Source organism: Tachyglossus aculeatus, chromosome X1 (assembly GCF_015852505.1).
Source record: "Tachyglossus aculeatus isolate mTacAcu1 chromosome X1, mTacAcu1.pri, whole genome shotgun sequence".
Taxonomy (NCBI): domain Eukaryota; kingdom Metazoa; phylum Chordata; class Mammalia; order Monotremata; family Tachyglossidae; genus Tachyglossus; species Tachyglossus aculeatus.
Window position 1 is genome coordinate 109,643,441 of NC_052101.1, and position 24,322 is coordinate 109,667,762.

General features: G+C 45.2%; 2 protein-coding genes across 3 annotated transcripts in view; one reads left to right on the forward strand and one right to left on the reverse strand.

The window, feature by feature from the left end:
* LOC119919600 (centromere protein P) overlaps positions 1–24,322 on the forward strand; it is a 280,519-nt gene that overhangs the window by 127,995 nt on the left and 128,202 nt on the right. The gene's annotated exons all lie outside the window — the stretch shown is intronic.
* Positions 1–24,322, reverse strand: part of ASPN (asporin) — a 49,191-nt gene that overhangs the window by 4,004 nt on the left and 20,865 nt on the right. For both annotated transcript variants that reach the window (XM_038740152.1, XM_038740153.1), the window contains exons 4-7: positions 23,648–23,861; positions 22,764–22,874; positions 9,105–9,198; positions 4,789–4,927 (exon numbers count right to left, since the gene is read on the reverse strand). In XM_038740152.1, the coding sequence (XP_038596080.1) occupies positions 4,789–4,927; positions 9,105–9,198; positions 22,764–22,874; positions 23,648–23,861 (558 nt within the window). The remainder of the gene's footprint in view (positions 1–4,788; positions 4,928–9,104; positions 9,199–22,763; positions 22,875–23,647; positions 23,862–24,322) is intronic.

A 24,322-nucleotide genomic window follows, 5' to 3' on the forward strand; every position in this document is an offset into this window, starting at 1 on the left:
AAATACGTCAACATGTATCTGCATTTATAAACAGGCCTTAATGTAAAAGTTACTTGCGTGGGGTGTGGGAGGTTTGAAGCGAAATGGATTTGGGCAAGATAGGGGCAGGCAAAAAACCAGTCAGTTGGAAAGGGTTTTGTGTGGGCGGTGGAATTTTAAATAGAGCTCTCTGATGGAAGGGATGGAGCTTGGCAAGAGGGAAGGAAGAAAAGGTTATAAAAATTTGGGTAAGTGTGAGCAAAAGTCCACGGTTGGGAGTTCAATAAAGGGGTGATGATCAAGTTGGCCAGGTTTAGCTCAGAGGACGAGGGAACAGAAGGAGACCAGGGAAGTTAGATATGGTGGCCAGAAATCTGTACCCTGGGACGATAGTGGTCATATCGTCATATCATTAGGGGAAGCAGCATGGCTCAGTGGAAAGAGCCCGGGCTTTGGAGTCAGAGGTCATGGGTTCAAATCCCGGCTCTGCCACTAGTCAGCTGTGTGACTTTGGGCAAGTCACTTCACTTCTCTGGGCCTCAGTTACCTCATCTGTAAAATGGGGTTTAAGACTGTGAGCCCCCCTTTGGGACAACCTGATCACCTTGTAAACTCCCCAGCGCTTTGAACAGTGCTTTGCACATAGTAAAGTGCAAAGTCCCCCTCTCCATCCCCCCCATCTTACCTCCTTCCCTTCCCCACAGTACCTGTATATATGTATATATGTTTGTACATATTTATTACTCTATTTTACTTGTACATATCTATTCTATTTTAGTTTGTTAGTATGTTTGGTTTTGTTCTCTGTCTCCCCCTTTTAGACTGTGAGCCCACTGTTGGGTAGGGACTGTCTCTATATGTTGCCAATTTGTACTTCCCAAGCGCTTAGTACAGTGCTCTGCACACAGTAAGCACTCAATAAATACGATTGATGATGATGATGATAGTAAGCACTTAATAAATGCCATTATTATTATTATTATATCCAATAGCAACTGGGTATTCTTTCTCAGTGCTCAATACAGTACTCTGCACACAGTAAGTGCTTAATAAATACTATTGCTGTTCTGACTGCTGTTCTGTCTCCCCCTTCTAGACTGTGAGCCCACTGTTGGGTAGGGACTGTCTCTACATGTTGCCAACTTGTACTTCCCAAGCGCTTAGTACAGTGCTCTGCACACAGTAAGCGCTCAATAAATACGATTGATTGATTGCTACCACTATGCCACATACATTTGATTGTCCCTGTATTTTGCTGAGGCGTAAAAAGCCCAGTGAGGACACAAGGTCTTCTGTAGACACACAACTCATTGGCCATGTCGGCATGCTTTTGGGTGCTGTAAATCCTTCCCTGTCTTGAGGTGGTCCAAAGTGGAGGGGAGGAGTTAGGAGTCAAAACCCAGGCCTATTCAGGGCTCTATCCAGGTGAACCTGAAAAAGCACCTCGAAATTGGGTTTGAGGGTCTTGGCCCTAATATCAAAGATGAAGCAAAGTCACCGTTTTAGCCCTTGCAAAGGGGAAGAATGTCAAAAGAATGGATGGCGAAGACAATTTTGGTTCTGGCACTCGGTGAGGATCTGGATATTTTGATACTTTCCTTTTATGGTGGATGACTCAATAGTTCATGGCTGTGTTTTATTCTAGTTTAATTGAAGACACAAGTATCTGTGAGCTCCTGGGGAGGGCCCTCCTCCAACTCCCTTCCCCCCCGCCATCCCCATGTCTTGCCCCTAATGACTTTGCTACATACTTGGAGAAAATTGAAACCATCAGGTGGGATCTCCCCTAAATCTCCCCTGCTTCCCTCCAGTCCACCTTCTTCCTGCCCCGTCTTTGACTCTCCCATCTTTCCCAGCAGTATCTCAAGAGGAGATCACCCACCTCCTCTCACATTTTACCACCACCTGCGCCTCCGACAAAATACTTACCCACTACCTTCTTCCCTCCCTGATGACAGTCTTCAACCTCTCACTTTCCAATGGCTCTCTCCCTACTGCTTTCATTCATTCAATCATATTTATTGAGCACTTACTGAGTGCAGAGCACTGTACTAAGTGCTTGGAAAGTACAATTCAGCAACAGAGACAATCCTTACCCAACAACGGGCTCACAGTCTAGAGGGGGGAGATAGACAACAAAACAAGTAGATAGGCATCAAAATAGATAAATAGAATCATAGATATATATACAACATTAATAAAACGAATAGAACAATAAATGTGTGCAAATATACACAAGTGCTGTGGGGCGGGGAAGGGGGTAGAGCAGAGGGAGGGAGTAGGGGCAATGGAGAGGGGAGGAGCAGCAGAGGAAAGGGGGGTTCAGTCTGGGAAGGCCTCCTACAGGAGATGAGCTCTCAAACGTGTCCATGTGTCCCCTTTCTTAAAAAAAAAATCCCTCCCTTGACCCCAAGCCCCATCTCCTTCCTACCATTCCTCTCCAAACTTTAGTGAGTTAGCCACACACTCTACTTCCTCTCCTCCAATTCTCTCCTCTCCTCAACCCCCTGCAATCTGGCTTCTGCCCCCTTGACTCCATGAAAACAGTCCCCCCTAATGTTGCCCCTGACCTCCTCCTTGCCAAATCCAATGGCCTCTACTCCATCCTCATCCTCCTTGAACTCTCAGCTGTCTTCAACACTGTGGACCACCCACTTCTCCTGGAAACATCACCTATCCTCGGCTTCACCATCGCTGTCCTCTTCTGGTTCTCCTTCTACCTCTCTGGCCATTCCTTCTCAGTCTTCTCTCCTCCTCTATGTCCCATCCTCTAACTGTGGGAGTCCCTCAAGACTCATTTCTGGGCCCCCTTCTATTCTCCCTCTCCAGCCCTGACTCCTCTATGATCTCACATTTCCTCCTGCCTTCAGGACATCTCCACTTGGATATCCCACTGATACCTCAAACTTAACATGTCCAAAACAGAACTCCTCACCTTTCCATCCAAACCCATCCGCCCCCTGACTTTCCCATCACTGTAGACAACACTACCATCCTCCCTGTCTCTCAAGCCCATAACTTGGGTATTATCCTTGAGTCACCTCTCTCATTCAAACCACATATTCATTCTGTCACCAAATCCTGGCCATTCTATCTTCACAACATCTCTGGAATCTCCCTTTTCCTCTCCAACCAAACTCCTCATCCAACTACCTATCATATCCTGCCATGACTACTGCATCGATCTCCTTTCTGACCTCCCTGCCTCCTGCCTCTCCCCACTTCAGTCCTTACTTTGCTGCCCGGATCATTTTTCAAATGATCTACAAATGCTACAGAGAAGCAGCGTGGCTTAGCGGTAAGAGCCTGGGCTTGGAAGTCAGAGGTTGTGGGTTCTAATCCTGCCTCCACCATTTGTCACCTGTGTGACTTTGGGTAAGTCACTTAACTTCTCTGTGCCTCAGTTCCCTCATCTGTAAAATGGGGATTAAGACTGTGAGCCCCACGTGGGACAACCTGATTGCCTTGTATCTACCCCAGCGCTTAGAACAGTGCTTGCACATAGTAAGCGCTTAACAAAAACTACCATTATTATTATTATTATTATTTCAAAAACACCATTCAGTCCGTACCTCCCTCTTCCTCCAAAACCTCCAGTGACTCCCCATCCACTTCTGCATCAGACAGAAACGCCTTACCATCAGCTTAAAGTCAATCAGCTCTCCCCCTCCTACCTTACCTTCCTGATCTCCTACTACAACCCAATCCACACATTCCACTCCTCTAATCTACGTGTCTGTAATTTATTTCTATTAATGTCTGTCTCCCCCTCTAGACTGTAAGCTCGTTGTGGGCAGGGAAAGTATCGTTTATTGTTGTATTCTCCCAAGTGCTCAGTACAGTGCTCTGCACACAGTAAGCGCTCAATAAATACAATTGGCTGGCTGACTGACTAATGAAACCTACTCACGGTACCTTGATCCCATGTATCTCGCCACCGTCCCCTTGCCCAGGTCCTCCCTTCCCCTCCGACAGACTGTCACGCTCCCCACCTTTGCAGCCATCTCAAAGTCACATCTCCTCCTAAGGGCCTTCCCCAACTAAACCCTCATTTCTCTTATTCACCCTCCCCTCTGTCATCCATGCACTCGCCGCACGGCTCAGTGGAAAGAGCACAGGCTTTGGAGTCAGAGGTCATCGGTTCAAATCCCGGCTCCTCCACTTGTCAGCTGTGTGACTTTGGGCAAGTCGCTTAACTTCTCTGTGCCTCAGTTCCCTCATCCGTAAAATGGAGATTAAGACTGTGAGCCCCACGTGGGACAACCTGATCACCTTGTAAACTCCCCAGCGCTTAGAACAGTGCTTTGCACATAGTAAGCGCTTAATAAATGCCATCATCATTATTATTATTTAAGCACATGTTATTCACCCCACCCTCAGTCTCTCAGCACATATCTGTAATTGATTTTCATGTCTGTCTCCCTCTCTAGACTTGAAGCTCCTTCTATATGTTGCCAACTTGTACTTCCCAAGCGTTTAGTACAGTGCTCTGCACACAGTAAGCGCTCAATAAATATGATTGATGATGATGATGGGCAGGGATCATGCCTACCGACTCTGTTGTATCGTACTCCCCTAAGCACTTAGTATAATGCTCTTCACACAGCATGTGCTCTCTAAATACCATTGATTGATTGGAGGCATTTGTGATGTCCCAAGTGTAGGTTTTAGAGAAATCAGATATTTTCTGCATTTATTTAGACACAGTTGGTGAAGATTCAAGTCCTTATCCAGTGCGCAACTTGTCCCTGATTTATTTTCTTTAGACTGACCGACAAAATCCAATGAACACAATATCGCATAATTTACCTGCAAGTATTTCAGATCCTGTAATCCAGGAGGGACTCTTTTAAGCTTATTTTTTTCCAAATGTATTTCTCTGATACGTGGTATGTTGGCAAAGCTTCCGTTTTCGACATCTTTGATTTTGTTGTTTCCCAGGCCAAGCCTAGAAATGACACAGGAGTGTTAATGATTGATGCAGAGGGTTTAATGTCATATTTAGTCATGGGGCTCTTGCTGCCCAACTGGAAAAATACCCTTTAAGAAAACTGCTCAGGCAGAAAAAGGTACTTATTGTAATTCATATCGATTCCTAGGAAAAGATCGATTGCTAAGTGAGCAAGTGCTGAGTTGGGTCCAAGCATTGCTGTCTTCAGCACCGAAGCATTACCACAGCACAGTTCGCAGTAGCCTGGAAAACTGGAAGCTCGTTATGGCAGGGAACGTGTCTAACCACTCCATTACACTGTAATAATAATAATAATTGTGGTGTTTAAGTGCTTACTATGTGCCAGGCACTGTACTAAGTGCTGTGGTGGATACCAACAAATTGGGTTGGACACAGTCCCTGTCCCACATGGGGTTCACAGTCTTAATCCCCACTGTACAGATGAGGTAACTGAGGCACAGAGAAGCTAAGAGATTTGCCCAAGGTCTCACAGCAGACAAGTGGTGGAGCCGGAATTAGAGCCCTCTAAGCTTGTTGCAGGCAGGGAATGTGGCTGCTTACTGTTGTATTGTACTCTCTCAAGTGCTTAGTACTGTGGTCCGACCACAGTAAGTGCTCAATAAATACAATTGAATGAACACAGGTCCTTCTGACTCCCAGGACCATGCTCTATCCACTAGGCCATGCTGCTTTTCATACTCTCCCAAGTGCTTAGTACAGTGCCCTGTACACAGTGAGCACTCAGTAAATACTGTTGATTGATTATGAGCTTCTGATCCTCCCACCCTCTTCCTCACCCCCTGGAGTATAGATTCAGTCACCCAAGTCCCAATCCTCTCTCTTTTTAGGATAGAAGTCAAAGAGGAAGAAAGGTGATTTTTCCAATGGCTTTGAATATTCATGAACATTTTCAGTAACTATGGATGATCTCTGCCTCCAGCTTTGAAACATGATGTTCTTGGACGGTTTTGCTACTTCTGTCTACAAAGGTTAGCACCGACAGCTGAAGTGACCGTGCAGATGGGTCGCAAATTGCATTTACCATGTTACCGCTGACTATTCTTGTCCGACTACAGTAGAAGTCAAAGATCTGCACAAAGTCGACTGTGTTCTGTGAGGAGCTCCAGCAATGCAGTCAAAGTTGCTGGGCCACTCTGTAGCATTCGGAGTGCCTTTTAGAAAAGGAAAGGCACAAGCTATACCTCTTTCCCCGCAGCGTGGACCGTAGGGAACCCAGCTCAGGAGTGCCAGCTTTTCATTTTGACTGGGGAGAAGCTTTGAGGGAGGAAAAGTGCGGGAGAAGGAGGGGGTGATGTGACAAAGGGAGAGGAGACAGAGATAATGGAAGGAAGGGAAAGGGAGAGTGAAGTGAGAGGAAGGTAGAGGTTTTACCCTTCTAGGCATTCAGTTGTTCCACTGCAGGTTTGCTTACCCGCTCTTGGGGGGCTGGACCCAGAGGGTTCCCCCCTTGCCCTCAACCTTGGAACCCTGAGGGTGGCAGCTGTAAACTCCATGAGGGCACAGACTCTCCACATTATGTTCTGGCTCGGAGCCACTACTCGTGCCAGGTTGCAGCGCGGAGAATCTACAGCCCCATAGATTCTGGTCGCCTCAGTGACTGCAGAGCTGCAATCTCCCCTTGTCTTGCCAAGTCTCTAGGGGCAAAAGGAGCCACTCTGACTCAGCCCTGGCAACTGGTGAGGTGAGGAAATAATGTGGTAGTAGCAGTGTTGGTCTGCCGACCGGGGTCAATAAATAAAAGCCACAGCTCGGCTCCTCTGGTCCCTTTCTCTAAATCCAAGGGGCAGGACAGGCTACCTTGTCCTGCCCCTCCAAATCTGTGGGGATGGGAGCCTGGTTGAACTCCTGTTCCTTCTCCTCCTCCTCTGCAGCCCACAGAGAGGGGCAAAGCCCAGAGAAGAGGCCAGGCAAAAGGGCAGTTTCATGCCTGTGAGTGAGAGGAAAGATTGTCAACTTCTCTTTGCCTCTCCAGAGGGCTTGCAGTCAGGTGCTGTTGGGGTTCTATAATAGCATTTTTTTTCCTCTATTTTTCCATCCAGCGTTGAGACTTCCATCCTCAGACTCACTAGCTCAATTACAGTCTGACTCTGATATGTTTCGCGGGATGGTTTCTGATTCGAAACCCAATGAATATAAAGAAGTTCGAGTTCAGAGTACAAGCAAACTAGGTGAGAGACTATTCCTGGCTTCGGGGAAGAAATCCAGAGCCCAGTCTAGAGAGCGGAGGCAATCGTGGGATCAACAGGGAACAGTAGCGTACAGGATCTCTGCTCTGACCAATTGGCCTGCATTCCCATGGGTCTGGAATTTGAGGGTGTAAGAATGCCAAAGGGTGGGAGATAGCAATCTGTAAAGATTAGGGCTGTGGAGCAGAAATTGGATGGACTGTGGGCCACTCAATAGCCACAGTAACTAGCCAAAATCTTACCCTGTATTTCAATTCTGAAAATTCCCAGTTAACCTTTTAGTCTGAAATGCCAGATGTTGGCTTACCAAAGAGATTTCAGTCAGAGTTTAGGGATGGTGAATGGATGACAGAAGCAAGGCAGAAGTGGCTAGTTTGGAGTAGAAGCTGTGAGAGGACAGAGTCACCTAGGTAAAAAGGAAAGAGTGAGTCAGTGCATCTGAAAGAAGAAAGGAAGAGAGTGGACAAGCCTACCGGGGCTAGATATGATTAGTTGTGCAATCACAGATAATATAGGAAGAGATTTAATCGTCTCACGAGTCATCTTGTCCAATGCATCTCAACCTTTTGGGCTTCACCTGAGCAAAAGTTTGCGGACCCAGGCTACCAGAAATGTTTGCAAGGAGGGTGAGGAGGTGCTGGCAAACCTTAGGTCAGTTGGTGGGATTCCTTGATCCCCCAAAATACATGTGTGATAGGAGGGTTCTGGCAACCACCTGATTTCACTAGCTTGGATCTTTCACCATGAAGAAAATCTTTCAAGACCCTTGGGGGTTTCCCATAACACACATATGGGAGAGCTCTGATCCTGTCCATTCTTAGACCTTTAGACAAGACTAAATTTGCAGAGACCAAAGAGAATCTCTCTTATTTTTTTTAAGAGTTTCTGGGGAGATTCTACACACATTCCTTGGAAACCTTTTTCTGTGCTTCGGAACCCTCACTGGCAGGAAATTCTTTTTCATATCTAGCCTAAATCCCTCAGGTATCCTTGGCGTGCCAGAGCCCAGTCTATCCAGACCCATGCCAACTTTCCATCTGAGTAGGTGAGGAGGCGAAGCCAAATGCTGATGACTTGGTTTTCCACTTTCCACTTGGTTGTCTGTTGCATTCATCAGCAGCAGAGGTGTTAACTGACAGCCTTAGCAGTTGGGGTTCGAACAGTGTAAAAAGATGAGTGACAGGGCAAGTAATGCATGATCACAGATATTACGCATGCGTGAAACCCCTCGGCAAGCAAAGTTTGATTTTTTTTGTATATATTACATGAGGGCCGGGAGACACCCTCCTAGCTTAATGTGACCAGACAGCCCAAAGTAGGCGGGATAATTTTTTTTTTTTTGAGTTCTGCCCCACCACCCAAATAGGCTAAGGTCAGGATACTGGGAGAGAAACCCCTTCCAATATGGCAGTGGTGGTATCAGAAGGCCCTTCTAGGCTCTTGATGGGACTTTCCAGTCTGGTCACTTCTCAGTGGCCCCGAAGGGCCAGTTTTGGTGTAGCCAGAAATAGACATCTGCTGGCTGCCAAGCCCCTGATTCTCCAGGGGACCAGCCCTGCCCAGACGGAAATAACCGTCCACTGAAATCTGCCCAATAAAGGGAAAAGCTGAGAGGCAGGAAAGGGTGAGCCTGGCCCATGAGAGTGGGGGACCAGCTGGGTCAATAGGCAAAACCATTTTTTATGCAGGAGAGCTCACCTGTTTAACGGAATCGTTGATTATGAGGCCAGATCTTCCCTGGAGGGGAAACTTTTCCATTAAGTCACCCATCCACTGGGGCGGATTGACGGCAAAATTGGGTTCTCTCTCTAAGCGGAGGACTCCTGAGGTATAATTCTGGACCTCTTTGAGCCGGGGAGGAATCTCACCTTATTGCGGCCATCAGGCTGGGATTAGCAACCTCGCCATCTCCCTCCGCACGGACACACGCGCGCTCTAGGTTCCAAATGAAAAAATTGGTAGTTTACCTTTGCAGGTCTTTGTACCGTTTGAAATCCTCAAGCTCCACAGCTGAAATTTTGTTATCATCTAAATGAAGCTCTAATAAAGTGGATGGCAGTCCTAGTGAGAAATGAGATGACATATGGTAATCATTTCAAGTCACAATGGCTCTCTACCTAATTAAGCATCAGCATTATTCATCAGATAACCTCTAAAAAATCATTCTAAAATAGCCTTTATAAAGTGATTCGTTGCACGGCCATTTATTTTTTTAAAAGCCGATTCTTAAGATGATTTTCCCATGTTTTTCCTAGCACAGACATATTTGAGTTACATTTTGCATACTTTTCCTGTTATTGATTGAAGTTCTCAAATTAAGGCATTTATCCATCAAGGCATTTATTGAGCACTTACTCTGTGCAGAGCTGTGTACTAAGTGTTCGGGTGAGTGCAATACAACAGAGTTGGTGGATACATTCCCATAGCATGTAATTTTGCTCCGGATTTTTGATCATAAATCCTCAACAATTATACCTCAAAAACATGTTTCTTATGCTCCACAGCTACACTTTTAAAAAAATTGCCTTACGTTTTTATACCCTTCTTAAAAGCAGTTCACGTTTCTGAATGTTCATTCCCAAATTGTTTGGTTTACCCCAGCGCTTAGAACAGTGCTTTGCACATAGTACGCACTTAACAAATACCAAAATTATTATTATTATTATTATTATTACTTTTGGTTCCTTAAAATTAATTATTAAAGAGAAAAGAATCACTTATGTAAATCTTCAATATGAAAAGACCTTTACCCCCAGAGTAAGTGATTTCTAATTCTCAAAAACATGAACAGTTGAAAAAATAATTTTAAGGTCAGAATACAAGGTGTTCAGGGAAATATTCTTGTCATTGTTCATTACTCTTCCTACTTTTCTTTCTATTCAGTAAATGATAGGCTATTTTGGGAAGAATTATTTTGTAAAACGCTTTTTAATTTTGGACTCTACTATAACTTTTGGATGGTGATACCCACAAATAGATGAGGAGGGAAGTCCCTTGGTTTCTTAATAATAATCGTGGTATTTGTTAAGCGCTTACTAGGTGCCAGGCACTGTACTAAGCGCTGGGGTAGATCAATCGTATTTATTGAGTGTTTACTGTGTGCAGAGCACTGTACTAAGCGCTTGGGAAGTTCAAGTACAGGTAGGTACAAGGAAAGTCCCTGTCCCACATTAAGCTCACATTCTCAATCCCCATTTTCCAGACGAGGTCACTGAGGCCCAGAGAAGTGAAGTGACTTTCCCAAGGTCACACAGCAGACCAGTGGCTGAGTCGGGAATAGAACCCATGACTTTCTGATTCCCGGCCCGTGCTCTATCCACTATGTCATGCCGCTTCTTAGGTGGGAGTGGTCTAAATTTTATGTAAGGATAGTGAACTGAATGTTTCCAGACTTGCAGTACAGACATTGCATTCATTCTCTCGGAAGCCATCATTTAATTTTTCAACTATTCCAGGGCCTTTCTCCATCAGAAGAACTAAATTGTTGGGCATCTCAGAAGGATATTTACTATTCTATTTATGTTATTTTGTTAATATGTTCTGTTTTGTTGTCTGTCTCCCCCTTCTAGACTGTGAGCCCACTGTTGGGTCTCTATATGTTGCCAACTTGTACTTCCCAAGCGCTTAGTACAGTGCTCTGCACACAGTAAGCGCTCAATAAATACGATTGAATGAATGAATGAACAGGACGTGGGCAAGAGGTCGGCGGCGAGATAGACGAGATCAAGGTTCAGTGAGTAGGTTGGCATTAGAGGACCAACCACTGGAGGTTCTTGAGGAGTGGGGAAATGCAAACTGAACTTTTTTTGTAGGAAAAATGACCTGCGCAGCAGAGAGAAGTATGGACCGGAGAGGGGAGAGACGGGAGGCAGGGAGGTCAGCTGATTCAGTAATCAAGGCAGGATAGGATAAGAGTTTGGATGGAGAGGAAAGGATGGATTTTAGTGATCTTGTGAAGGTTCACCCAACAGGACTTAGCGATAGATTGAGTACATGGATTGAATGAGAGAGAGGAGTCAAGGATAATGCCCAGGTTATAGGCTTGTGAGGCAGGAAGGATGGTGGTGCTGTCTACAGTGATGGGAAAGTCAAGGGGAGGACAGGGTTTGGGTGGGAAGAAAAGGAGTCTGTTTTGGACATGTTAAGTTGGAGGCGAAGGCAGGACATCCAAGTAGCCATGTCTCGAAGGCGGGTGGAAATGCAAGGCTGCAAAGAGGGAGAGAGACCAGGACTGGAGATGTAGATTTGAGAATCATCTGCAGAGGTGGTAGTTGAAGCCATGAGAGTGAATGAGTTCTCCAAGGGAGTGGGCGTAATGGAGAATAGAAGGGGACCCAGAACTGAGCCTTGAGGGACACCCACAGTTAGGGAGTGGGAAGCAGAGGAGGAGCCCGCAAAACAGATCAGAGAAATATCTCCCCATCTTCAACCGCTCACTCTCCACTGGTTCCTTCCCCTCTGCCTTCAAACATGCCCATGTCTCTCCCATCCTAAAAAAACCCTCTCTTGACCCCACCTCACCTTCTAGTTATCGTCCCATCTCCCTCCTACCATTCCTTTCCAAACTCCTTGAACGAGTTGTCTACACGCGCTGCCTAGAATTCCTCAACAACAACTCTCTCCTCGACCCCCTCCAGTCTGGCTTCCGTCCCCTTCATTCCACGGAAACTGCCCTCTCAAAGGTCACCAATGACCTCCTGCTTGCCAAATCCAACGGCTCATACTCTGTCCTAATCCTCCTCGACCTCTCAGCTGCCTTTGACACTGTGGACCACCCCCTTCTCCTCAACACGTTATCTGACCTTGGCTTCACAGACTCCGTCCTCTCCTGGTTCTCCTCTTATCTCTCCAGTCGTTCTTTCTCAGTCTCTTTTGCAGGCTCCTCCTCCCCCTCCCATCCTCTTACTGTGGGGGTTCCCCAAGGTTCAGTGCTTGGTCCCCTTCTGTTCTCAATATACACTCACTCCCTTGGTGACCTCATTCGCTCCCACGGCTTCAACTATCATCTCTACGCTGATGACACCCAGATCTACATCTCTGCCCCTGCTCTCTCCCCCTCCCTCCAGGCTCGCATCTCCTCCTGCCTTCAGGACATCTCCATCTGGATGTCCGCCCGCCACCTAAAGCTCAACATGTCGAAGACTGAGCTCCTTGTCTTCCCTCCCAAACCTTGTCCTCTCCCTGACTTTCCCATCTCTGTTGACGGCACTACCATCCTTCCCGTCTCACAAGCCCGCAACCTTGGTGTCATCCTCGACTCCGCTCTCTCATTCACCCCTCACATCCAAGCCGTCACCAAAACCTGCCGGTCTCAGCTCCGCAACATTGCCAAGATCCGCCCTTTCCTCTCCATCCAAACCGCTACCCTGCTCATTCAAGCTCTCATCCTATCCCGTCTGGACTACTGCACCAGCCTTCTCTCTGATCTCCCATCCTCGTGTCTCTCTCCACTTCAATCCATACTTCATGCTGCTGCCCGGGTTATCTTTGTCCAGAAACGCTCTGGACATATTACTCCCCTCCTCAAAAACCTCCAATGGCTACCGATCAATCTGCGCATCAGGCAGAAACTCCTCACCCTGGGCTTCAAGGCTCTCCATCACCTCGCCCCCTCCTACCTCACCTCCCTTCTCTCCTTCTACTGCCCAGCCCGCACCCTCCGCTCCTCCACCACTAATCTCCTCACTGTACCTCGCTCTCGCCTGTCCCGCCATCGACCCCCGGCCCACGTCATCCCCCGGGCCTGGAATGCCCTCCCTCTGCCCATCCGCCAAGCTAGCTCTCTTCCTCCCTTCAAGGCCCTGCTGAGAGCTCACCTCCTCCAGGAGGCCTTCCCAGACTGAGCCCCTTCTTTCCTCTCCCCCTCGTCCCCCTCTCCATCCCCCCGTCTTACCTCCTTCCCTTCCCCAAAGCACCTGTATATATGTATATATGGTTGTACATATTTATTACTCTATTTATTTATTTATTTATTTTACTTGTACATTTCTATCCTACTTATTTTATTTTGTTGGTATGTTTGGTTCTGTTCTCTGTCTCCCCCTTTTAGACTGTGAGCCCACTGTTGGGTAGGGACTGTCTCTATGTGATGCCAATTTGTACTTCCCAAGCGCTTAGTACAGTGCTCTGCACATAGTAAGCGCTCAATAAATACGATTGATTGATTGATTGATTGATTGAATGTGTGTGGACCCCCCTCTTGACATTATATTTAGAAAGTTTACTCTGTAAATATCTTGAAACTCATAATTGATATTGTCTTGATGGAGAAAAACGGTTTCTTATCCTCTTTAATGGGAATAGCAGTAGAGTGGAATTTTGAAGATGTAATAATGTCCATTGACGACATTGTTGGAAGGAGCACCGATTCAAAAATTTATGAGTTCTGAAAGTGGAAGCAAACCCTAAGTGATAATTTTTTTTAAGATCCCAGGAAAGGGAGGCGAGAAGTCAGCCAGATAAAGAAAATGAACTTTAGGACATCACATTTTTTCAGACTTAAGTAGGAAAGAACCCAGTGGAAAGAATGTCTAAGAGGCAAAGAAGTCCAGGAAAGCCGGCTGTTTTTCAAAAAGATTGACAGGCAGATTCATAAATGAACTGCGTCAAAGGCTGTTTGAAAAGTTGCTTTATTATATCGAACCATTTGAGAGAAAGGGAATGTGTGCCTCGTTTGTCCTCTTGACTGGGGAAAAGAGTTAGTTGGTGTATGTTTTTACAAAGTGCGTTGTAACCGATTATGCAACGTTGAAGGAACAGAAGTTCATGTCACTCTGATTCTCGAATAAATTGAGGTTGACAAGAAGCACATGAGAGCTCTGACCTTCAGCCCTTCTGTTTGCAAATTCTCAGCGAGGAATTAAAGCCCTGGGTGCTCTTGGATCTGCCCTCAGTTCCCAAATCTGATCTGGAATTCTTCCAAATCCAGCCAGGTTTGGGGCAGGCTTGGATTCCACTGATGAACATATGCCTTCTTAGTGTTGGATCAGAGGCAGAGGCGCTGAGCAGAGGATATGCACATGGCAATAATAATTATGGTATTTAAGTGCTTACTATGTTCTAAGCACTGTGGTAGCTACAAGGTGATCAGGTTGTCCCATGTGGGGCTTACAGTCTTAATCCCCATTTTACAGATAGAGTAACTGAGGCACAGGAAGTTGTGACAATAATAATTATGATGGTATTTAAGCGCTTACTATGTGCCAAGCACTGTTCTAAGCACTGGGAGGGATACAAGGTGCTTGTCCCAAGGTACAAGGTAATCAGGTTGTCCCAAGTGGGGCTCACAGTCTTAATCCCCATTTTACAGATGGAGTAACTGAGGCATAGAGAAGTTAAGTGACTTGCCCCAAATCACGCAGCAGACAAGTGGCGGAGCAGGATTAGAACCCGCGTCCTCCGACTCCCAAACCCGTGTTCTGGCCACTAGGCCATGGTAGGAAGTACAAGACCTGCAACAGTTCAGAGAAACAGCATGGCCTCGTGGAAAGAGCACCGGCCTGGGAGTCAGAGGATCGGGACTCTAATCCTGGCTCTGCCACAAGTCGGCTGTGTGGGACTTGGGCAAGTCACTTGACTTTTCTGTACCGCCGTTACCTCATCTGTAAAATGGGGATTAAATCCTCCTCCCTACCGTTTAGACTGTGAGCCCCATGGGGGTCAGGGACTACCGCGCCACGTAGACCATCGCTCGGCACATAATAAGCTCTTAACGAGTACCCTAATTTATTAACGGTTCAAGGGTTAAGTTTTTCGTCCACCGTTATGCGTCTGTAGCTTGTGGGAGACTAGCATGGCTGCTCCACTTCAGCTCCGTTTGGCTGGGGATGGTTTAGTGGAGCAGGGCTTTAGAAACGAAGCGAGTGCCGCCTTTGGATTTTTGTGGATCAGCATTTCCACTCACACTGCCCGTGCCCCAATTCTCACACTTCTCTTTTCTGGAGCTGGCCCTGCTGCTAAGCCCCCCGTGGCTACTTTCGGTGGAGAAGCAGAGTGTTCTTCCTAGCCAAAATAAACCCATCTGCTTTTCTGCTGCTGGACCTAAGTGCCCAAAACCTTTCTAATTTGGAAAAAAAAAAAAAAAAAAAAAAAGAATCTCCGGATTGACAACTTGCCTGTTGGTGTCTTGCTCAACTACTGTGTTGGGGGTTTTTGGTAGATTTTGAGTTTTTTGGTGGATGTTTAGGTTTTTGCATCTGCTTGCTGCTGCTTCCGCCCTTACCCCTTCTTCCGTTCGTGGGACTCAAGGGTCCAGAAGGAAGAAGGGGAAAATTGTCCATTAATTAGTCATTAGACTCAGCCTAGCACTGAGAGGACACTGTAACAGGTAGACTTTTAGACTGTGAGCCCACTGTTGGGTAGGGCCTGTCTCTATATGTTGCCAACTTGTACTTCCCAAGCGCTTAGTACAGTGCTCTGCACACAGTAAGCGCTCAATAAATACGAATGATGATGATGATGAGGTAGACAGTGATGTCCTTAATGGGGATTTCACTGGGGCAAGGCTATGTTTATCCGTACACCTAGGGCCCTGTCTTTCTGAGATTATTACGGGCATATCCCACAGGTTATGTTCCTCAAAGGTGGCTGCAGTTTTTTGGCATTTTACATACAGTTAGTTACAACGACAGCAGCTAAGTACAAATTACACCCTATATTCTTCCTCTCCCTCCGTTCCTTCATCCCCTTTCCCTCCCCTATTCCTAGAGGCTTTTCTTACCCCTCCACACCCCAAACTCAGTCCCCTCCTCGCCGGCCACCCAATTCACTTTATCAGTTACCCACCTTCCTGTTTTATCAATGATTGATAGCAGTTCAATTTAGTAATGGGATTTATCAAATGCCTATGGCCAGTCAAGTGCTGAAGTTGATAGAAAATCATCAACTAAGCCCCTGTCCCATGTGAGGCTCACAGTCTAAGTGGTAGGGAGAGCAGAACTGGGGATTTTATCTCCATTTTACAGATGAAGAAATTGAGTCCAAATGACTTGCCCACGGTCACAGTAGGCCAGAGACTGAGCTTAGCTCCCAACCCCATGTCCTTTCCATGCAGATCTACTATACCTCCAGCCTTTTCACAAGCCTTCACGTACTTATGTGAGACTTGTTAATTGGCCTCCACAATTTCTACCTGGAATAAAGTCTTTAATTGAATCAATGAATTTGAAACCTGGTTATAAATTAAACTTTTTAGTGCAGACCCCTCTTATTCACTGGGCTCTGCAAGGTTCTTAAATTGTTCCTAAGAAAATGATATAAGATTTTCATTATTTAGCTATCACAATTTCTGTTCAATTCTAAATAAGGGCATCTAATAGTTTAATAAAGAACGCATAAAAGGGCCATCTCGCAAATCACGATCCAGATTGTTTTTCCAGGTTGAAGCTCTGTATGGCTGTTAGTATCTGAACTCCAGAAATAAACCAAAATGTCTAGACTTATCTGCATCTAAATATCTATTTTCTAATGGGCTTTGCAGATGTAAATGATGAATGCTTCTGGGCTTTTTGTGTGGGCTTGATTGGATATTGAATTTCTGTTATTCCAAGCCAGGTTGCTGTGCTGTGTGCTGTGTTGTTAAATCATAACAGGGAAAATTACTTGCCTAAAGCTGCCAAGGTGGGCTGGCAAGACATTACTTTAGTTTCCAAAGTTACTTGTTTAAACTTCTCTCAATCTGGAAATTCCAGCACCAAGGGTAAATACCGTCCCTGCCAGTTCCCACCAGACTTTTCCAACTGAATGGCTATTTCATTTTGGTTTGGGGAAATACCAACTCTGTACAGAGAAAAACTAAATGTAATCAGAATTGCTGGTAAAATCCACATCAATAATCTGAAATTTAAACCCAGCCAGTGGGGAGATTTATGAATATGCTTCTATTTGAAATAGCCAAGTGTGAAAGAACCTCCTTTGTCCACAGCAGGGAAATTGATGCCTCAAACCACATTGGGGTTTATTTTCTGCTTTATTTCAAAAGCACTGCATTTTTTTTCAACTGGTTGAAGCTACCACATTGAGTAAAATAACGAACATGGGGGAGTCTTCTTTTACTAAAAAGGGAGAGCAGAAAAGGGACATTCAGGCATCTGGTGAATAAAAAAAAAATTGATCCAGTAGAGTCATTTATTGGCCCAGCATAGGTCCCTAAAGAGAGGCTTTATTATTGGATCTCAGAATTGAAAGCCTTGCAATTCTGGGTGGAAACAAGCCATTTAAAAAAAACAAAAACAAAAAAACCTGAGCATTATTTTGCCCCACAGCTTGCAGATAGAACTTGGATCGATTTATTTATGTTTTGCTCTTTGTTTCTGAAGATGACGCACTGAAGTGACTTTTTACCATATGTGTGACATTGCAGAAAAAGGCCTAGGTTGTATGGTTAGGTTAGAGAAGCAGCGTGGCTTAGTGGCAAGAGCCCGGGCTTGGGAGTCAGAGGATGTGGGTTCTAATCCCAGCTCTGCCAGTTGTCTGCTGTGTGACCTTGGGCAAGATACTTCACTTCTCTATGCCTCAGTTACCTCATCTGTAAAATGGGGATTAAGTGTCTGAGCCCCAGGTGGGACAACCTGATTACCTTGTATCGACCCAAGCACTTAGAACAGTGTTTGGTACACAGTAAGTGCTTAAAAAATACTGTTATTATTATTATTATTATGTGCAGGTAGATGATGTTCTTTGAAATGCAAAGAACTTGCCACATGCAGAACCCTTCCATTTTCCAATCTGGCTCCTGCTTTCCCTATTTTTCAAAAACCGCTGCTCAAGAAGAGCCATCCTTCTGATTGCCACATTGCCAGGCAGATCTGTCTGCCACAACAGTCTCCCAGCATCCAGGGCTGTATCACCTTATTTTGAGACCGCGTTTCGCTCCGTCTTTTAGAATTTTTTTTCTTGCCCTCCATTTGCCTATATTCACTAAATTCACTATAGGGAATGGATTCTTAGAGATTTACCTGATTCAGCTCATTAAAGAAACAAACAAAAATTAGAGTTTGTCTTGGGGGAAAAAAACACCCAAAACTATAATTCATCAAACTTTCCCTTAACATTTTCACGGCTGAAATAGTCAATGTACAAATCCATCCTAATTTTGCCACAGTCAATGTGAGACTTAAAATAGTTAATTTGATGAGTGGTCGATATCTCCTCCACTCCTCCGCGGAATGGACATGTATTTTAGAACGTGTGAACTGGAAGGTTTGTTCATTTTTAAATGTGGCATGAATATTTTGTTTTTCTTTCTGGGGGACATCCCTTACCCTCTCTCTGTAGGGAGCATGAGATTTCTGTGTGGCACTGGCCCCCAGTTGTGGTCGGACTTTTCTTATCTTCTGGGTGGGTTATCATTCTTCTCCCTCCACTAGAGAGAGAGCCCTTATTTCAACCTTAGAACCTGCGTAGTGCTGTTGGAACAAGTCCGGGATTCCGTCTCCAACGTTGGCAAAAGAGGAAACCATGCAGTGGTTGCCTTCTGTGTCATCCAGTGCAAAGACTTAGTTGTTGTGTGTTTGGTTTTTATGGTATTTAAGCGCTTTCTGGGTGCCGGGCACTGTACTAAACGCTGGGGCAGAGACATGCTAATCAGGTCAGACACAGCCCCTGTCCCACATGGGGCTCACAGTCTTAGTCCTCCTTTTACAGATGAGGCAACTGAGGCACCGAAAAGTGAAGTGACTTGCCCGAGGTCACACGGCAGACAAGTGCAGAGCTGGAATTAGAACTCAGGTTCTTCGGACTCCCAGGCCTGCCGTCTACCCATTGGGCCACGCGGCTTCTAAGGTTTAGATTGACCCTGGAGTCCAATAACCTTAAATTACATGACATTGCCTTCACATAGCTAGGTATGCTGAGCAGTAGCTATGATTTTTAGGTTCCTTGAGTCATTTGTGCTCGGAACTGGAATCAATCAGGCAATGGAATTGGCTGATGGAACTGGAGTGTTTACCGGGTAACTAGGACTAGGTGTCTGGGATGGAATGATACAGTCGAGTTGGTAGAAGTGTTCCCTGCCCACAAGGAGCTCATAGTTTAGACAGTCTGCATGACCTAGTAGAAGGAGCCTAGGTTAAGGTCACTCTTGTCTGCTGTGTGACCTTAGGCAAGTCACTTCTCTGCCTCAGTTGCCTCACCTTGTAAAGTGGGGGTTGAGACTGTGAGCCCCACATGGGACGATTATGACACCTGTCTACATGTTTTGTTTTGTTCTCTGTCTCCCCCTTCTAGACTGTGAGCCCGTTGTCGGGTAGGGACCGTCTCTATATGTTGCCGACTTGTACTTCCCAAGCGCTTAGTCCAGTGCTCTGCACACAGTAAGCGCTCAATAAATACGATTGCATGAATGACAGCCTGTGTCCAACCTGATTTGCTTGTATCCACCATAGTGCTTGGCTCATAGTAAGCTCTGAATATTTATTACTTTATTTTATTAATATGTTTTGTTTTGTTCTCTGTCTCCCCCTTCTAGACTGTGAGCCCGTTGTCGGGTAGGGACCGTCTCTATATGTTGCCGACTTGTACTTCCCAAGCGCTTAGTCCAGTGCTCTGCACACAGTAAGCACTCAATAAATATGATTGCATGAATGACAGCCTGTGTCCCACCTGATTTGCTTGTATCCACCGTAGTGCTTGGCTCATAGTAAGCTCTTAATATTTATTACTTTATTTCATTTGTTAATTTGTTTTGTTCTCTGTCTCCCCCTTCTAGACTGTGAGCCCACTGTTGGGTAGGGACTGTCTCTGTTGCCAACTTGTACTTCCCAAGCGCTTAGTACAGTGCTCTGCACACAGTAAGCGCTCAATAAATACGATTGAATGAATGAATGAATGAATGAATTTGTGCCATATGCAAATGTCTGAAAGGAGTAATGTTACTGAGGAAACACTTGCCAAGTAGGTGCAGTATGTGAGTTACAAAATTAAAAGCCAGGGTAAAACCTAAATATTTTTGAAATTTAAACTCAGTTTTTACCCAAATTAAAAAAAAAAAAATCAAACAAGCCTCCTGTGTTTCAAGTTGAAATACAGGAAGACATTGAGAGAAGTCCGGAGACAAAAAATGCTTTTCTTTCAAAAGCATTTCTTTTCTTAGAGTCCTAGAACTCCCCTCTTGACTGTAAGCTCCTTGTGGGCAGGGAACGTTTCTACCAGCTCTGTTATGCCTTGCTCTCCCAAGCACTTAGTACAGTGCTCTGCACACAGTAAGCGCTGAATAAATACCACTGATTGATTTCAAGACATACTCTTGTTTTGACAGATGTGACTTTCTCTCAAGAAAACATTGTAAAGTGATGATGTTTTAAATGGTTGCTGTACATTTGAAAGAGAAATATATTTACAGCAGGACCTCAATTATCTGGCACAGTAAACACGGCTCTCTGATTAATTTGGAACATTTGAGAGTGGTACATAATTGATATATGCAGTGAGCGTAATATATTCAAACTCTCCACCAAACTTGTTGATTCTATTATCACAATAGCTCAAATCCATCCATTCTCCTCCAACCAAACTGCTACCGGGTTGGTCCAAACACTTGTCATATCCCTCTTCGATTACAGCATCAACCTCCTCGCTGACCTCCCTGCCTCCAGCCTCTAACCCCTCCAGTCTACAGTGCACTCTGCTGCCCGGATAGTTTTTCTAAAAGGTCATTCTGCACATGTCTGCCCACTCCTCAGAAACGTCCAGTGGCTGTCCAAGCATCTCCACATCAAATAGAAATTCCTTACCATCGGCTTTCAGGCCCTCGATCACTCTCTCCCTCCTACCTAACCTCGCTCACCTCCCACTACAACCCAACCTGTACACTTCTCCTCTAAACATCAACCTACTTACTGTACCTCAGTCTCATCGCTCTTGCCACCAACCCAATGCCCACATCCTCCCTCCCGCTTCATACCCAACAGAACACCCCCCCCCATTTTCAAAGCCCTACTAAAATCATAGCTCCTCCAGGAAGCCTTCCCTGACTCACCTCTCATTTCCCCAGCCTGTTTGCCTTCCCTTCTGTGTCACCTAAGGACTTGGGTCTGTGCCCCTTAAGCACTTAGATACTCACCCCACCTCTCAACAATTATGTACATATCCTTATACTCTGCTGCTTCCCCTTTTATGGTATCTGTTATGTGCCAGGCACTGTACTAAGCACTGGGGTAGATACAAGCTAATCAGGTGGGACGTGGTCCCTGTCCCATCTGAGGCTCACAGTCTTAATCCCCATTTTACAAATGAGGTAACTGAGGCACAGAGAAGTGAAGTGACTTGCCCAAGGTCCCACAACAGACAAGTGTCTCCCCCAGTAGACTGTAAGTGCACTGACAGCAGGGATTGTATCTAACAACTCCATTGTATTGTATTCTCATTAGTGCAGAGTACAGTGCTCTGCACACAGTAGGTCAATCATATTTATTGAGCGCTTACTATGTGCAGAGCACTGTACTAAGCACTTGGAATAGTACAGTATAACAATACAGCAGACACATTCCCTCCCCCCTATAAGCTTACAGTCTAGAGGTGCTCAGTAGGTGTTCAATAAATACCATTTGTTAAGCACTTTGTTCCAGGCACTATACTGTGTGCTGGGGTAGGTATTAGTAATAATGATAACGGTATTTGTTAAGCCCTTACTATGTGCCAAGCACGTTCTAAGCGCTTGGGTAGATTCAAGGTAATCAGGTTGTCCCACGTGGGGCTCACAGTCTTAATCCCCATTTTACAGGTGAGGTAACTGAGGCACAGAGAAGTTAAGTGGCTTGCCCAAGGTCACACAGCAGGCAAGTGGCAGAGCTGGGATGCAAGCTAATCAGGTTGGACATAGTCCCTGTCCCACATGAGGCTCACAGTCTTAATTCCCATTTTGCAGATGAGGGAATTGAGGCCCAGTGAAGTGACTTGCCCCTGGTCAAGCAGCAGACAAGTAGCGGGACCAGGATTAGAACCCAGGTCCTTCTGACTCCCGGGACCGTGCTCCAGCCACTAGGCCCCACTGCTTCTCGTCTGTGAGCCCATCTTCTAAACTGTGAGCCCATTATTGGGTAGGGACCGTCTCTGTATGTTGCCGACTTGTACTTCCCAAGTGCTTTAGTACAGTGCTCAGCACACAGTAAGCGCTCAATAAATACGAATGAATCAATCAATCAATCAATACCATTGATTGATTTAGAGCCCTGGATCAGAATTGTAGCTACCTCCCTAAGCCCTGGCCCTGTCTTCCCGGTCTTCTGCTTCCCAGCCGCCAAACTCAGTGGGCAACCCCTACTGTGAAGTTCTTAGAAATTACGCCCCAGTGGCATGCATTTCCTCAGCAACTAATCTGGTGTCATTCTGCAGCCATTCCCCATGGCTCTAGTTTGGTTGCTTCAAAAATCCTTACTATTCTTTGTAAGTACCCACCCACCCACCCTTTATGAATTCAGTGGAGGGGGGAGAATAATGGAGAGGAAGCAGTCGGCATCATATTCGAATTGCATACCCAGGGAAGTGGGTGGAATGCCAGACTTTGAGGCCGGAGGTTTACCAGGATATCCGATTAGCTGGCCACGTCGTGGTAGTTCCCAAGCTGTCTGATAAATTGAGACGCTACTGTTATTACTAATTATCTTTGCTAGAAAAAGATGTATACAGACCTTTAGGAATGGAGGTCAGCTTCGCTTCTGCAATCCTGATGTGAAAAACCGTCACACCTTCAAATGCCCCAGGTTCGATTCCTTCATTTTCAAGAGGGTTTGCGCTCATTTCTGTGAAAGAAATAGAGTGGACATGCCAAAGTAGGAAATAAACTAAAATGTCCAAATGTGCAGTAATCACGCCTTTCATTCCCATTTTCCTCTTAAGTTTTTGCCCTTGAATTTGTATATAATGTCAAATAGAACCAATCTGAATGGTGGTAATCTTAAGTGGCTAATACTTGATTGAAAACTAAAATGCTCAGAAGTTGTTCAGCCAACCTCTGATTCTCCATCTAGTAAGAAGAAAAGAAGTTAGAGGGACAGCATGGATAATAAGATTTACCCCAGTGCTTACTAGATTGTAAAATCTCTGAGGCAGATTATCATCATCAAATTAGACACAGTCCCTTGGAATGGAGGGAAAGATGCAGGGAGTGCAGGTATTTTATCCCAATTTTGCAGATGAACTGGAGACACAGAGGTAGTTTTAAAAGAAAAAAAAAAAAGAACTGAATGTATATTTGAAGTTTTTGCTACCTGCAGGTTTCCTGGATATGTGGGTCACTGGACAGTTATCACCGTATTTCAATTTTAAGTTAATTTTCCATACATTTTGTTTGACTGGGAATGTGATGGATCACCTACTTTTAGAGGCATCATATAATGGTCAAATACATTTTAAATATATCACTGTTTCTAGACTGTCACATGAAAATCGCTAGGCTACATGAAAAGTACAATCGATCATTTGTTACAGCATTTTCTTGAAAATATTACTCTCACCCCAAGTATCCCGAACTTTGCCATCTGGTAATAGACGAACAATCATAAGGAACACTTACCTAAAACATGTAAAGTATTCATTCCTTTGAATGTTTCCTTTTTTATTTTCTTCACTTTGTTATCATGAATTCTGAGTTCAGCTAATAATTTAGGGAGGTTAACAGGAATTTCAGTCAACTGGTTGTGTGACAGGTATAATCTTCTTAACTTCTTGGTTGACTGGAAGGCTTTTGGATGGATCTTTGTGAGCTTATTGTTGTTCAAAGCCAGAGCCTAGATGAAATATAGTTATTTCAGTTAGAAAATGAATTCAGTTGAACCAGATTCTACTGTAATTATTCAGCCACACTAATTACTGTAATTCACGTTACGCATTGTATCAGCCTTGCAAATTGATCTACATCGTTACCCTGAATGAAGAGCAACAGTATTTACAAGACTTCAGTATTCACGTTGCACATAAGAATGTAAGAAATGCCATCACCGGGGCAAACCATCGGTCTATCCTACCCATTGTTCTGTCCGTGGCCAGGGCAACAGGATCCTCAGAGTAACTAGCAGCCTAGACTCCTTTCCTTGACACATGCATTCTCATTGTTGGGAGATGGTGCACATAATATCCTTAACTTTTCTGTATTTATTCTCCCCCCACCCCCACCCGCCCGCCCCACACTTGCTATTGCTGTTGTCAGCAATTTGCTAGCGTTGCAAAAAACCCTGTAATTTTCAAGTCA